The sequence below is a fragment of the Podarcis raffonei genome, chromosome 15, assembly GCF_027172205.1.
Source record: "Podarcis raffonei isolate rPodRaf1 chromosome 15, rPodRaf1.pri, whole genome shotgun sequence".
Classification (NCBI taxonomy): Eukaryota; Metazoa; Chordata; class Lepidosauria; order Squamata; family Lacertidae; genus Podarcis; species Podarcis raffonei.
Genome location: NC_070616.1, coordinates 40908414 through 40924232, shown reverse-complemented (window position 1 = coordinate 40924232; position 15819 = coordinate 40908414). Strand labels below are relative to the sequence as shown.

Sequence of the window (15819 nt, the reverse complement as noted above, 5' to 3'; positions counted from 1 at the left end):
TGAGTGACAGTAAATTTAAAAGCAATACAAAGTAGACACCAGTGGCAGAGACCTGTTCATCCAGCTGGGAATTATTGTTGGAGCAAAAATGTCTTGATTTGTTTCTGGATAGCGGGCATAAGAATGCTGTTCCACAGATTAGGGCAGCCACACTAAAAGCCTTGGTCTGAGACTGTTACACCCTTTCCTATAGGATAGGGGTAATTAACCTGTGGCCCTCCAGATATTGCTGGACAACAACTCCCATCATCCCTTGACTATCTGCTATGCTGGCTGGGGCTGATGGGAGTTGGAGACCAGCAGTATCCCGAAGACTACAGATTAGCCACCTCTGCTATTGGAAATTAATCAAAGCCAGGGCACTATCAGCCCACTGTTCAGCATCAGTGGAAGAAAGGTTTATTTAAAAATAAAAACCATGAACAAGTTTTAACTAGCTGGAATTGTCTTCCCTTGTGCAATCAGTAAGTTTTATTGGTCATGGTTTTGGTACTCTTAATGGTGCTCACTGTGACCACTGTAATGTGTTTCAGATAAAACAATAAAACTATGGAAAATCAGTGAACGGGATAAAAGACCAGAGGGCTATAACTTGAAAGAAGAAGATGGGCGGTATAGGGACCCTACTACAGTCACAACATTACGGGTGAGTAGCACTTTCATTTGTCACGTGTGGCAAGCACTTAATGTCAAGGGAGCAACGTGAATAGTCTTGATTTCCCCACAGTGGCTCACAGTTTGAAAACAAGCTTCAGATCAGATGCTGGCTAACTGTGGTTTGGCATGATGTCCAAATCAACAGATAATCACTACAGCTATTTCTCCATCTCCGAAGGCCCAGTGCCATGTTGAGCAGATCAAAACAACCACCACCACTCCTATGAGCCCTGATCTTCCCATGCCAAGAGATGTTGGCTTTCTGCCTCTCATGCTGATAGCATTTGGTGGTGCACTTCCCTGTTAGAGTAAGTGAGAAAGAGCCATTCATTTCCAAAAACTGTGAGAAGATTCTTGAAGATAAATAGATGTGGAGCATCTAGCTGTGGACTTGCGTGATTCCTACAGGGGAGAGACTGCTGAGCTGTGTGCAGGCAGCATGTAGGATTGAAGTGTGCCTTACTATCTGTGTGGTAGTAAAGTTGTAAATAGTCTTCTACCAACAAGATTGATACTACCTTTCAAGTAAACAATGCTCGGCTGAGCTTTACTGCTTCCATGAGTGTTTAATTGCCATTGGCCATGCACAACTTGATCCTTTCAACACTTCAGCTGTGCCATCGTCACTCTGCTGTGCAAGGGATCTAGCATGCATGCAAGGAATTGATGCTGGACCACCCTCAAGATTTACGGTTGGAGATTGTAAAATCTTCTTCATTCCCCAATGATACAGTGGAAGGGAAACACAGGGGAGGTCAGCTCCAGGGCACTTTTTGCATAACAGGAGTGAATGTGGCATCTGATGAAGCACTGGGTGAACTGATGGGTCCTCCTTGCTCTGGCAAGTGAACAAGGTGATATCGTGTTTTCTTATTGTTTGTGATAGATTAGCATAGAGGAAGTCAACTAATCAAACAGAGAGGTTGGACACTTTCTTCCTTTTCTTTGGTGGGGTTCATACTCCATGCTTGCATTTTAAATGGTAATACTTTCTTGCATAATCATTTGCCAGATCTCTTCTACAAGCTGAATTTATTTTCGAAACATCTATTCCATCACTGTCAACTGATCCTAGTAAATTGGATATTGTACTGTGCACTCTTGTTGTTTTGTGGGGTGGATATATATGTGCATATCTAGCTCAACCTAGCTGCCTGCATTTTTTAGCTCTTCGTGGAGGGACAGGGCATTGGGGTGTGTTATGATGTGTTCCTGCAGTTCAGAATTTGCCACTACTTCACCGCTGCTGAAGATGTCTCTGTTCCCTTGTACTTTGCAGGTGCCAGTATTCAGGCCCATGGATCTCATGGTGGAAGCCAGTCCACGAAGAATATTTGCCAATGCACATACATACCACATTAACTCTATCTCCATCAATAGTGATTATGAAACATACCTGTCTGCTGATGACCTACGGATTAACTTGTGGCACCTGGAAATTACAGACAGAAGTTTTAGTATCTTTTTCTCAAAAATGTATTTATATTGAATCAATTTGGTGGAAGATCATTTGATTTATCTTAGAGTAGTATTGCCTTCCTTCCTTCCTTCCTTTTTCTGCTGTGAAAAAGATGAATTCCATGTCAGGGAACATTAGGACCATATCAAAAACAAAACTGCCAGTATTATATAAATCTGTGGTACAACCCGTCTTGGAGTATTGTGCACAGTTGACTGGACGAAAAGAATATTGTGGAACTGGAAAAGTGTGAAATTGGGCAAAGAAAATGACACAGGCTGCTGGAGCAACTCTCTTACGAGGCAGGGTTCTATTTATTGGGGAGGGGAGCATGGGGAAATGTGATGGAAATTTACAAAATGTATGTATGGTTTGGATAACATAGGTAGAAAGGTTTTTCTCCCCCATAGTACTGGAATCTGAAGAGCAGCATTCTCCAGAAATCTCTTTCCCCTGGTGGTTGGTTACAGTGCAAAAAAGGGACTGTGAAACTTGCTAAAAGGAGAATCCTTAACGTAATAAATCTCTAGATATTGTAGATATTAAGCCTGCCAACATGGAAGAACTGACAGAGGTGATAACGGCAGCAGAATTCCATCCAAACAGCTGTAACACATTCGTATACAGCAGTAGCAAAGGAACAATCCGTCTTTGTGACATGAGGGCATCTGCACTCTGTGACAGGCATTCAAAATGTAAGTAGTTTCTTTCAGTACTAATCAACTTCTTGTTGCTGTTTTTTCTCTCTTTCGAGAAAATCACGAGTCAAGCAAGAAAATGTAGAGGGTGTTTAAGCTTGCCAACCCCAAGGGGTGCCATAACCCTGTAGAAACAGTACAGTTAAAAACATCATTGCTTCTATCCACTGTCACTCAGCATAGCAGAGCAACACACAAGCCATAATAATGAGACTATGGTAGAGGCGAACAGCTGGTCTGTACTGTTCCTCCAAGTCCATTCAAGGCAGTAGAAGTTCACTCAAGACCTAGAAAGATGTAGATCGGTTTCAGAACTTGGCACTTTGAGGATTTCAGATTTCACGTTGTTGTTTTGAAAACAAGCTTCTGTCCATCAGTGGCTGCAGAGATGCTCTGGAAAGTTTGTGGGCAGTGCTTGTTGAGATCTTAATAGCCAGACTTGGAGTGGGTGAATTATTTCCAGTGGCTGACAGGCTCCAGATTGCTCCATACTTCCCTCCATGTTTATTAGCAAATTGCTTTCATTTTTTTAAAAAACTGTATTCTACAAAGTTCAGTTTGCATGGTCTTTGCAGAAGTTGAATGCCCATCTGTCATGGATGCTTGAGTTGAGATTTCTGTGTTTGCAGGCGGTTGGACTAGATGACCCCTCAGGGTCACCTACAACTTTACAATTCTATGATCCTATATAGGCTGGTAGATTTGGATATTTTTGGCACAAAACATAGTTTGCCTGGCTGGAGACCTTGAACCGCTTACTCCTCTCCTGGGAAATGTATGCATCTGTATAAGGAGGTCTGTCTCACTTTGTGAGGATTCTGGTTTAAAATAACAACATTGCCTCAGCGTTTGTTTGTTTTTCAGTCAGGCAACTAATGTGTAAAATTTCTCTTCACATCCATGTGGGATCCCCAGTAGTGATATTACTCCTTTTTTGCTTCAATGTGCATGAGAAAAGAATGTTTATCTTCATGAAATGTGATGATAGAACCACTGTGCTTGTCTTCTGCTTGCAGTGTTTGAAGAGCCAGAAGACCCTAGCAACCGATCGTTTTTCTCCGAAATCATCTCCTCCATATCTGATGTCAAATTCAGCCATAGTGGTCGATATATGATGACTAGGGATTATCTGTCCGTGAAAATTTGGGATTTAAATATGGAAAACAGACCTGTGGAAACATACCAGGTATGCTATGAAGATATTGGGTCTCAGATTGGACTTCGGAAATCACAGTGTATGTGTCTAAGTAATACGTATGTCCTTGAATCTGCATGGATGAGACCTTTTTTAATATATATATTTAATTATTTTTTCTTAAGAACAATTTAATTGAACAAAGTAAGATAAAAATAAAAAGTGGAAAATAAAATATGTACTATATCAATTTTAATGATTAAAATTCCATATTTGGCTTCATAATAGATACTGATGTTTTTAAAAACTCAAAATATTGAACAATTCATTTATTGTCGTCATGCCCAACCGCTGTGTCTCCTCCTCCTTAGGTACATGAATACCTCAGAAGTAAACTTTGTTCACTTTATGAAAATGACTGCATTTTTGACAAGTTTGAGTGCTGCTGGAACGGATCAGACAGGCAAGTCTCGACTTATTTTGTTTTCTTTTATTTCTGAGCTCGTGAATGCAAGCTGGTGATTTGAAGTACTATTTCCTTGGTTGAGCAATATCTGAATGAAATGTGCTTCCCTCTCCTTCCTTATCTCAGGCTCACATTTTTGCCTTAAACCAGATGTTTAGGAGATTATTTTGGGGGCAGGGAGAGTACAAATAGTGAGGTGAAAAGAACTTGTTGTTGACTTGTCATTTTCGTTCATTCAGCTGTCATAGTTTTACTGTTCGCGTCTCCTGCCATGTGGCTTTGTCTCAGGATGCTTTGTGGATTCCAGATGAACTGTATTAACAATCCCCCAACCTCCCGCTTCAAGGGAGCCTTGTGCAAATGCATGCCATTAAATTTTTTTTTACCATGTAATCCCCCTATAAAACCGTGTGTGTGTGTGTGTGTGTGTGTGTGTGTTTCCAAGCCATTCACAAATTTATCTTTCAGTTTTTCAATTTTTGTTGTTGTTGTTTAATCGTTCAGTCGTGTCTGACTCTTCGTGACCCCATGGACCAGAGCTTCCACTGCCTCCCGCAGTTTGGTCAAACTCATGCTGGTAGCTTCGAGAACACTGTCCAACCATCTTGTCCTCTGTCGTCCCCTTATCATTGTGCCCTCCATCTTTCCGAACATCAGGGTCTTTTCCAGGGAGTCTTCTCTTCTCATGAGGTGGCCAAAGTATTGGAGCCTCAGCTTCACGATCTGTCCTTCTAGTGAGCACTCAGGGCTGATTTCCTTAAGAATGGATAGGTTTGATCTTCTTGCAGTCCGTGAGACTCTCAAGAGTCTCCTCCAGCACCAGAATTCAAAGGCATCAATTCTTCAGCGATCAGCCGCCTTTATGGTCCAGCTCTCACTTCCATACATCACTACTGGGAAAACCATAGCTTTAACTATACAGACCTTTGTTGGCAAGGTGATGTCTCTGCTTTTTAAGATGCTGTCTAGGTTTATCATTGCTTTTCTCCCAAGAAGCAGGTGTCTTTTAATTTTGTGACTGCTGTCACCATCTGCAGTGATCATGGAGCCCAAGAAAGTAAAATATCTCACTGCCTCCATTTCTTCCCCTTCTATTTGCCAGGAGGTGATGGGACCAGCGGCCATGATCTTCGTTTTTTTGATGTTGAGCTTCAGACCATATTTTGCGCTCTCCTCTTTCACCCTCATTAAAAGGTTCTTTAATTCCTCCTCACTTTCTGCCATCAAGGTTGTGTCATCTGCATATCTGAGGTTGTTGATATTTCTCCCAGCAATCTTAATTCCGGCTTGGGATTCATCCAGCCCAGCCTTTCGCATGATGAATTCTGCATATAAGTTAAATAAGCAGGGAGACAATTACAACGGCCTTGTTTTACTCCTTTCCCAGTTTTGAACCAATCAGTTGTTCCATATCCAGTTCTAACTGTAGCTTCTTGTCCCACATAGAGATTTCTCAGGAGACAGATGAGGTGATCAGGCACTCCCATTTCTATAAGAACTTGCCATAGTTTGCTGTGGTCGACACAGTCAAAGGCTTTTGCATAGTCAATGAAGCAGAAACTCTCTCCCTCTTTTGTAGATCCTTATGTCCGAATTCCTCCTCCCCCATCTCCTTTATAATTCCAAGTTTTAATAAATCCTTAATATTCCTTAGTTCAAATTTTTAACTATAAGTTATAAATCAATCCTGCTAATGAATTTAATTGTTTACAATAATTTTTCAAATAAATTATATATTTTCCCCATTCTTTATTAAAAGTTGATTCTTCCTGGTTTCTAATTCTTCCTGTTAATTTTGGCATTTTGGCATAGTCCATTAATTTCTTCTGCCATTTTTCCTTCGTTGGCTCTGTATCTTCCTTCTATCTCTGGGCTAGCAGCATCCGGGCAGCTGTGGTCACATACAATGACAGCTTTTTCTAGTCCTTCGGTATCTCTGCACCTAAAAGAAAAACTTCTGATTTCTTTTAAAAAGTTACCTTTAACATTTTTTTCAACTCATTATATATCATCTCCCCAAAGGTTTTTATTACCTTACATGACCACCACGTGTGGTAAAAGGTGCCCTCCTTCTCTTTACGTTTGCAGCATACATTTTATTTTGATTTATGCATTTTAGCTGTTTTACTAGAAGTTAAACACCATCGGTACATCATTTTCATATAGTTTTCTTTAAAAGTACAGCATGCTGTAAATTTTATGTCTATGTTCCATAATCTCTCCCACACTGCCATTTCAATATTATAACCAGAGTCCCTCGCCCAATGTGTCATCACTGATTTGACCTGCTCATTTTTTATTTGCCATTTGTACATTTTGGAAATTAATTTACTTTTATTGTCTAACAACTCTTTTTCAAATTAGGAGGTTTCAGTTGAAAAACCATTTTAAAATTCAATTTAAATACTTCATTAAAATGCTATTACAGCAGCCAATCGATTACGAAACCTCTTATATCTTCACATCTCCTTAAGCTCTTGATGTGCTTCCATATCGCCCAATAGTTTCTCATTTCTTATTTTCACATATACAGTGGTACCTCGGGCTACATACGCTTCAGGTTACAGACTCCGCTAACCCAGAAATAGTACCTCGGGCTAAGAACTTTGCTTCAGGATGAGAACAGAAATTGTGCTCCGGTGTGGCAGCGGGAGGCCCCATTAGCTAAAGTGGTGCTTCAGGTTAAGAATGGACCTCCGGAACAAATTAAGTACTTAATCCAAGGTACCACTGTATTGGCTCTATTAGAGAGAGCCTCCACAACATTTTTTGTTCTTTTCTTTTTTTGTATTTATTACATACTTTGTACACCGTCTTCCTTATAACATGATTCAAAAAACCCTTATGGGCTTTAACCTTGTCATGCCACAAATATGCGTGCCAACAAAGCCTATTATCATGTCCTTCCAGATCCAAAAATAAGTATTTTCTAATGATATCCATTCTTTTAACCAGCAAAGATAGGATGCCTCATAATATGCTCTCTGATTTGGCAGGGAGAATCCACTTCTCTCTTTAGAATCTATCAACAATTTGTATTTTATTCTTGATTTCTTTCCCTGCCAGAGAAATCTAGTAATAGCCTTTTGCCATTGTATAAAACATCCTGTATTGCTGATCGTTAGCACTGTTTGAAGTAGAAATAACATTTTTGGTAGCACATTAATTTTTATCACTGATATCCTCCCCAATAAGGACAGATTCATTCTTCCCCACATCTCTAATTTTTTCTTAATTTCCCCCCGAACTTTAACATAATTGTCTTTTAAAATACTTATATTCATTGCTATCAGCCACACTCCTAGATATTTAAGTTTCTTTTCAGTTATTAGTCCAGTCGACTGTAGATCTTTCCTCATTTGATCATTCACATTTTTAACCAAAATGTTCATCTTGCTTTTGTTTTAAACCTTCTACTTCTCCAAATTCATTGATTTCTTCTAGAGCCTTTGGTATACTAACCAATGGCTCCTCTACTGATAATGCCACATCATTGGCAAATACCTTCAGTTTATATGCTCTCTGACCCACTGTTATCCATTTAATTGATACATCAGATCTTATTCTTCCAGCTAAGACTTCTAAAGCTAATATAAACAACAACAGTGACATAGCACCTGTCTTGTCCCTTTTGTTATTTTACATTTTTCTGTTAGCTCATTATTTGCTATCAGCATTGCATATTGATTTGAATATATTGCTTCTATTCCTTTCCAAAAGGTCTCTCTGAAATTAATCATTTCCATCATTTTCTTCATAAAAGTCCATAAAATATTATCAAAGACCTTTTCTGCATCTGTAAACATCAACGCTGCTTGCTTCCAATTTCTTACCTCCAAGTATTCTATCAGTTATATTCCTTACATTATCTTTCATCTGTCAACCAGGCAAAAACCTGGTCTGATCTTGGTGAATTATGTCTTTTAGTACCATTTTTATCTGGTATATATTATCTGGTATAGCTGCAAACAGCTTACAGTCATCATTTAATAGAGAAATTAGCCTATAGTTTGTTACTAACAGTAAGTCTGTTTCTTGTTTAAGAATGAGTGTAATATAAGAATTTCTCCAAGAGTCCAGAGTCTTCCCTGTTTTTAGTATCTTATTCATTACATCTTTCAATGCCTGGACAATGTTATCTTACAATTTCTTATAAAACTTTGCTGACAGTTCATCTGGTCCTGGTGTTTTGCCCATTTTGGCTTGATTAATTGCCTGCTGCAGTTCCATCATCATTATGGGTGCATCGTTATGTGTGCCATTAATTTTTCAGGCTTAAAAGCAGCCTTACCTATGAACAGTTTGGTTCTTGGCCTCCTTTTCTCATTTTAGGGCCATAACTTCTAGGTCAGATTATTTATCCCTCCAGCCTGGTATTGTAGGAAGTCTTCCTACCCACCTGCAACCTGAGGCTTTTTCGTTACAATGGTGATGCTGGGGATTGAACCTGGAACCTTCAGCATACAAACCATGTGCTCTCAGTGAGCTGTGGTCCCTCCTCTACAAAGAAAAGCTGCATTAAAAGCTAATGAGCACAAGCAGTTATTTAAAAGTGTGGTGCATCTTTATTCCACTTACTGCTTTCTTCTCCAAACTTGCCTCCTGCAGCCTGAATAATAAGAATGTCCCTATCAGTTCAATTGCTGGAGGCCAACAGGGAACAATATTTAATTTTCATACTCCATATGGATGCTGAGTAATTGTATGTGGCTGCGGTTTTGTTTTATATTTTTATGGATTTTTTTCTTTAAAGAAATACATTTAAATAAAGAATTTAAATATAAAGAAAGGGGTGATGATGCAGTTCTTTCTGGACAATGCAGTCCAGAGTGTCTGATTAATTAAAATGTAAAACATCCTTCCTGAAAGTTGAAACATTGCATAGGAGAATGATAGGCTATCTTCCCGCATACTGGAGGCTTCTCCACCTACACCTTGAAGAGCTGCAGTCCAGGCAAGCAATCTAATTCAATGTCTGATCAGACTACAGGTTTATTAGTTTAGCTCTACTACACAGGAGTGATGTGACCCTTTTCTGGCTCTTAGGAGTGTGAAAGTCAGGCATACCTGAGAGGCACACAAGTGTCATTATATCATAATTATTTTCTTAGCAACTGCGTCATAATTTTGTCATGATTAGAGGGCTTGTCACTATTCCCAGTATAGCACGAACTGCTTCCTGGAAATAAAATATGAAGTCAGTCATAGGAATGGCAGTGCTGTAAGAGACTGTGGGCATTAGTAGTTAAGAGTGTCAAATTTTCACTAGGACGTGAAGCTCCCTGGGTTACCTTGCGCAAGTCACCATCTCACAGGCTGTCCTACGCCATAAAGTTGTTGGCAAAATGAAGAGGAACCACATTTGCTGCCCTGATTGCCTGGGATTTAAAATGCCCTAAACAAATTAACAGATTTCTTTTTTCTTTTTGGAATAAATTTGTATTAGTTTTCATTTACAGTCCAATAATAGCCTATTATAACAATACCAATTTATAATACAATTATTAATACCGATCATTCAAGTACCAAATTATATAATTTAGTTAACGTGCCCCCTCCCCACATGCTAGATTTTATTATTTTATTATTTCCTTTATTTCTGCGTTCCAAAATCTTACTAGTTTAAATTATATTCCGGTCATAATAATAATCCCTTATACAACAACTGCAATATTAATAACTTCTATCCATTTGATACATTAAATGATTTATAAAACTTCAAGTGAGGAACTCACACTAGATCCTTGTTCTTCCTGTGTGTGGTAATTATTCTGTCCATGGTGTTTCGTCCTGTCCTTGTAAGATGTTATGTCTTTCTTTCCCCCAATTATTGCTGTTATCCGCCATGCCTTGGGCGGAGCAGGTATCCCATTGTTATTCCAGAAATATCTCCATCGCTTCGTCTCATGCTTCATTGTTTTGCACCAAGAACTTTAACAACAGCTGCAAAGGTCTCTCTGTCCCAGTAAATAAACTGTTGTCACCATTTCCCCCCTCAGCCTAGGAAAAAGAGTGGTCTGTCAGACTGCAGATGACTCAATAAAGAACCTTACCAGTTCCTTGGCAACTCACAGACTCCTTTCATCCTTCTTTCCAGCTGATTATCCTTCCAATTAAATTAAATTCCAAGTCCTCTTAGCGTTATTCAGTTCACTTTGTATATAATAAAGGATGGGGAAGAGTCAGTTCTAAATTTCCATCGTAAACCTTTTGCAAAATAGAGCTTCCCTCCCCTCCTTTTTTTTTTTAACACACACAGTTCCGTTTGATGTTATATGCTGTATTTATAATCCAAGTTCTTCTTGTACAAATATAACATTCAGAGGAGGGTTGCCAAATCATAAATGTAGAGAATAAAACTTTAAATAAAGAAACTGTAGGCTCCCCCCCACCGTCTTTTTCACCGAATGAAGTCTTATCACAGATTCAAACCTTAAAGTCCTTGCAGTTGGTTTTTTCCACAGTTTGTGATCTCATCTCTTCCAGCACGCACCAGTACTTTAATCCAATTAAGTTCTAATTAACAGGAGAACCTCTGCTTGTTAATGGCAGCATTGGACGGTTTTTGCCAGGCTCAGTGCCTCCCTGCCCCCCTCATTCCATGCCAGAGCGAGAGCCAGGTACCGAGACGAACTACATTGAAGCTCGTTCCCCCCGACCCTGGGTGGAATTTGCAAGGATGATTTGCTCTCAATCATCCTTGTTTTTCCTTCACCTACGATCTCCCGCTGTTGTGGGGGCTGCCTCCATTAAGGCAGAGCGGAACCGGAAGCCCAAATGAACAGATTCTTAACACAGTTTTCAAATTCCTCCAGATATTCTCAGTTCTTGGAGCTCTGGGAGAAGCCATTTCAATGTTGCCATCTTGATTCTTTTGATAGTTGCAATGAGGTGGTGTTTGTTTGTTTGGTATTTTGGAATGGCTGTATGTGGGGTTGAAGGACATTCAGTGTTTCCCAGTAACAGCAGACTGCTACGGCAGGGATGGGCAGCCTGTGGCCTTTCAGTTACTCCTAAACTACAGCTCCCATCATCCCAGACAACTGACAGTGCTGGCTGGGGCTGATGGTAATTCAAGTCCCACATCATTTGGAGGGCAAAGTTCCCCATCCCCTTGGCAGGGATCATCACATTGCAGCCATGAATTTACCTGGCTCCTTTGGCTGAACTGCATTCACTGCAGGGTTTGATAAACAAGTTCTGACAATCCTTCTAAAAGCAAGCAGGGCAGAGGTGTTACTGGGTACCTAGCAGTTTAATAGAGTGGGCATCCCAGTTCCCTTTAATTTTATGTGTAAGGTGATTTAGTGTAAGAACTGTACATGTTGGTGTTCCAGTTTCTGTTTTGTATTGGTAAAACTGGAAATTTCTGTTCAAAAATCCATTTCCTAAAGCACGCATGATTCAGTACCATGAAAATAGTTAATCATTAAACCGTTGGAGCACTGAGAAGGCTTAGTGTTAGAACATCTATCGTGCATGCAGAAGGTCCCGGGTTCAATTTCTGCCATCTCCAGTGTTTCTCTAACTTCCCATCATCCCTAGCAGCTAGGACCAGTGGTCAGGAATGATGGGAGTTGTAGTCCAACAACAGTTGGGGACCGAAGTTAGCGACACACTGGTGCAGACAGTGTTGATCCTAGATAAGTATACTGAAATCGATCAGCATTGATACTTAGCTGAATCAGAATATGGCAGCTTCCTGTGCTCATGTATTAAGTGCCCATGCTGTTGAAATGCAATTGTATTTTTGATAGGATACTTTCCCCGTGAATATTTATTCAGCTCCCTGAATAAAAAGAACTGCAGTAAAAGCTTCTAGCAAGGAAACACACCTGGAAACTCTCTTTTGTCTTCTCCATCTTTCAGTGTCGTCATGACGGGCTCCTACAACAACTTCTTCAGAATGTTTGATAGGAACACAAAGCGGGATATCACTTTAGAAGCTTCTCGGGAAAACAATAAGCCCCGCACCGTCTTAAAGCCCCGCAAAGTCTGCGCCAGCGGCAAACGGAAGAAGGATGAGATCAGTGTCGACAGCCTAGACTTCAACAAGAAAATCCTCCACACGGCCTGGCATCCCAAGGAAAATATCATTGCCGTAGCCACTACAAACAACTTGTATATATTTCAAGACAAAGTGAATTAGAGCTAGTGTTCCTAGCAGAGGAGTCCACTTCCTGCATAGTTCAGATAGATGAATCTAGCATTTGTACCCGTAAACAATAGAGGGGAGAAAACAGAGTGCGGGAGAGCAAGAGAGAGAGAGAGAGAAGTCCATTGTGGCACATCTTTCCCAGTATTTAAAAATGTGCCATATTTGACAACACACTCTTCTAGATAGCTATGTGGATGGTTTCTCTCTGTTGAGGAGTTCTCCATGTCTGCTAGCCATTTAGGTGAGGCTAGGGCACTTTTTAACACAACGACTACTTGCACCATCTTGCCTAATGGACTAGAGGTTGGACTATTATCAACATTTGGTTCCTCCAGTTTTTTATGCCTTCCATTGTGATGACGTCTGCCACAGGGAAAAGCCTTCAAGTCATGCTGTGGGATTTAATTGTGTAACCTCATTACTGTATTATTTGTGGCCCTTTTTTATTATTAAACAACAGCTCATTCTTGCTGTGGCTTGTAGCATTCCTCCTATGCCTCCTGGACTCCTTTCCCTTAAAAAAACCCGTTCCCCTCCCCTCCGCCCCATGGTGGTGGTGCATAGAGAAAAAAAAGTGAAAAGCACATAAAATGGGTCAAAGGGGTCTGTGTTGCAAAGAATAAAATGTTTTTAATAAACAATTGACTGTAATCACTCTTTGCCATTTCTGGCATAAAAAAAATAAAATCCTAAAAGGTGGGGGGGGGATTCTACTGAATAAAAGTGACAAAGAATGGTGAATCTGTTCTTTTTTCCCCTTTTTAATCTACCTCTTTATATATGAATTTCTTTTTTTATTATTAAAAATAACTTGACGCATGATAAAATGTTTTGGCATTGATTTTAACCAGTATTATTTTTCATTAGGAAATGGAGGAAGGGTTGTTTTTTTTATTCCTATATGAAAATGTTAAAATGTCACTTTAGTATTTAAGAGCAGTTTGCATTTTTTTTTTAAAAAACAACCTCTTGGATTCTATTGAACAGTCATTCATTCATTCATTTCATATATTGGTAAATGCTTCCCTTTCCCCCTCTTTTCCTCTGTTAACAGAGCTCTTTGTCTGAATTGGGGAGGGGGGGTTGAACTTTTGTAGAATACAATTAAGGTTTTATGGGACTAACCTTTTTCTTATGTTAACCCCTTTGTCCTAATTTTACTGAATGCCTTGTTTAGGATCCAGACTCACATGACAGTGCTTTTTCTTTTCTTTTTAAAAAAGATGTCATTAAAATTTCTTGTTTTTTAAGCAGTACGTCGTGCAAAATTTAATATAAAGTGATTTAAATAGATTTTAAAAATTATACTGCATTCTTGAGTATCCCTATATTTTATGTATTTCTGTTGCTACTGGTAACTTGAATGGAAATGTAGTTTTACCTTATGAGTGTTCCTTTTTTCATTTGACTTTTCGAAACTCCTGCCATTAAAGACAAACTTGAAAAGTCACGGTGATCAGAAAATGCTTCAAGTCCACAAATAAATGACAGTAGCTGTCTGCATGTCATTCAGAATCTAAGCACTAAAGGTGGATCTACGCACAGGAAAAAATGCTATAAATAAGTCAGAAATTAAATTGTTAACAAAAGGGGGGAAACCGCTATGCAAAAATCACATAGCTTTTTTGCTCTCTGGCACCATCTGGTGTTGTATGTTTATAATGCATTCAAAGTGTTGTTTTTACTAATGTAGCTGAGTGCAAGGTGCTTATGTGCCACATTTACTATGCTTATACTGTGTGTGTTTAAGAACACATCTTAAACATTATGCAAGCAGTGTGGTTTCTGTTGGGAATCCAAACCTTCAGGATTTCTGCCAGACTGCTTTCAGATATGCAAAAGTTTTTTTTTAATTTGGTTGGGCAATTTTGATCTGAAGTCTATATTTAGAAGATGGTGGGTGTTTCCACTAGCTGCTTAATGCTTGGGTGTATTGTTAATTTTAATGCTTTTAGTTTTATTATATATTACTTTGGGTGTCTTGAAAAAGGAAGGCCATTTTACAAATACATGTAAGATTGATGGGAAAACATCTTGGAATCAAAGGTTTTCTTTTACTGTTACTGATTTCAGGATAATTCCAGTACCCAAGTGCTACCCTTGGGAATCTCCATGACTGCTTTTCAAGAATGGATGCAGGGTGTCCTTATGGAGGGGTGTGGGGGAAGTCGCTAATCACTTCCTAAGGTTTTCCTAAGAAACTTTTGCTGCACTGACACAACCCCCTGTTTTCTAGGGATGCAATCTCTTGCATGCTTATTTTAGAACAAGTTCTGTGGGACTTTCAACTGTTAGGGTTGAAAGTAGCCTCCTAGAATCTTTCTGCTATTTAATATTGACAACTGACCCAAAACCTTTTATGAGAAAATGAGACATGGTACAGTCTTCTGAAAATTGGATCCCTTGACAGTTGGGTCTACTCTGATCATGAACCTATCATAATCTTATTTGCATGTGGAAAGCTAGTATTTTTGATCAGAATTTGGCAATACTTCAATAAATTGTACCCAGTGGATCAGCAGTGCTGTTACTTGAAAACTGGGGCAGAAATTACAAATAGGGTTGGATGAATGTGCTTTCTGCAACAATTGTAAATTTGAAACAAATAAAAGACCTCATAGTGATTAGGAGCAGAGAATGGACACAAAGTCACTTGTCCTGAAAAGGGTCTCTGATCATGAGAGTGGTGCTGATGTCTCAGGGACCATCCAGTAGTAACCTGTGGCATAACCATACAATCAGTATATTTTTATCACAAAAAGGGGGTTTGGATACTTTTCCCGTAGGAAAAAAAATACTTGAGTGAAGATAGCTGGGTGCCAGTGGCACATTTATAAAGCGATCCGCTGCAAACACCTCAAGCTTATTATTGGTCTTGTCACAGAGGGATCCAGTGTGAAGAAAATAATCTGCTAACCAGTGACATCCAATTTTACCCTATGTTGACATTCACATAATCTATGCACCACTTTAAAACTGTGTTTAGTTTGCGCATACAGAAAGCACATTCTGGTATCTGTGACTCAAACACTCCTAAGCAGTATTTTGTGATAATAAATAGTCACACTGAACAAAGATTTGGAACCATGTCCCGGGGATGGGAAAAGTAAATGCTACATCTGAGCCTGCAGATTTCTTTGTCTCCCCAAATGATGTTATTTCACAGAAAATCTTGAGCGAGGAGGAAGATTACTGTTTGTTGGTTCTTGCTACCTATTTTCCCCACGGCCATACATTAAATTCCTG

At 39.4% G+C, this 15819-nt stretch overlaps 1 protein-coding gene across 1 annotated transcript in view; it reads left to right on the top strand.

The window, feature by feature from the left end:
• Window positions 1-14023, top strand: part of PPP2R2A (protein phosphatase 2 regulatory subunit Balpha) — a 68257-nt gene extending 54234 nt beyond the window's left edge. Inside the window, exons 5-10 of the mRNA XM_053366520.1 lie at window positions 534-646; window positions 1937-2114; window positions 2647-2811; window positions 3831-4000; window positions 4321-4412; window positions 12285-14023. Of these exons, the coding sequence (XP_053222495.1) occupies window positions 534-646; window positions 1937-2114; window positions 2647-2811; window positions 3831-4000; window positions 4321-4412; window positions 12285-12564 (998 nt within the window). The 3' untranslated portion in view covers window positions 12565-14023. The remainder of the gene's footprint in view (window positions 1-533; window positions 647-1936; window positions 2115-2646; window positions 2812-3830; window positions 4001-4320; window positions 4413-12284) is intronic.
• The last annotated feature ends 1796 nt before the right edge of the window (window positions 14024-15819 follow it).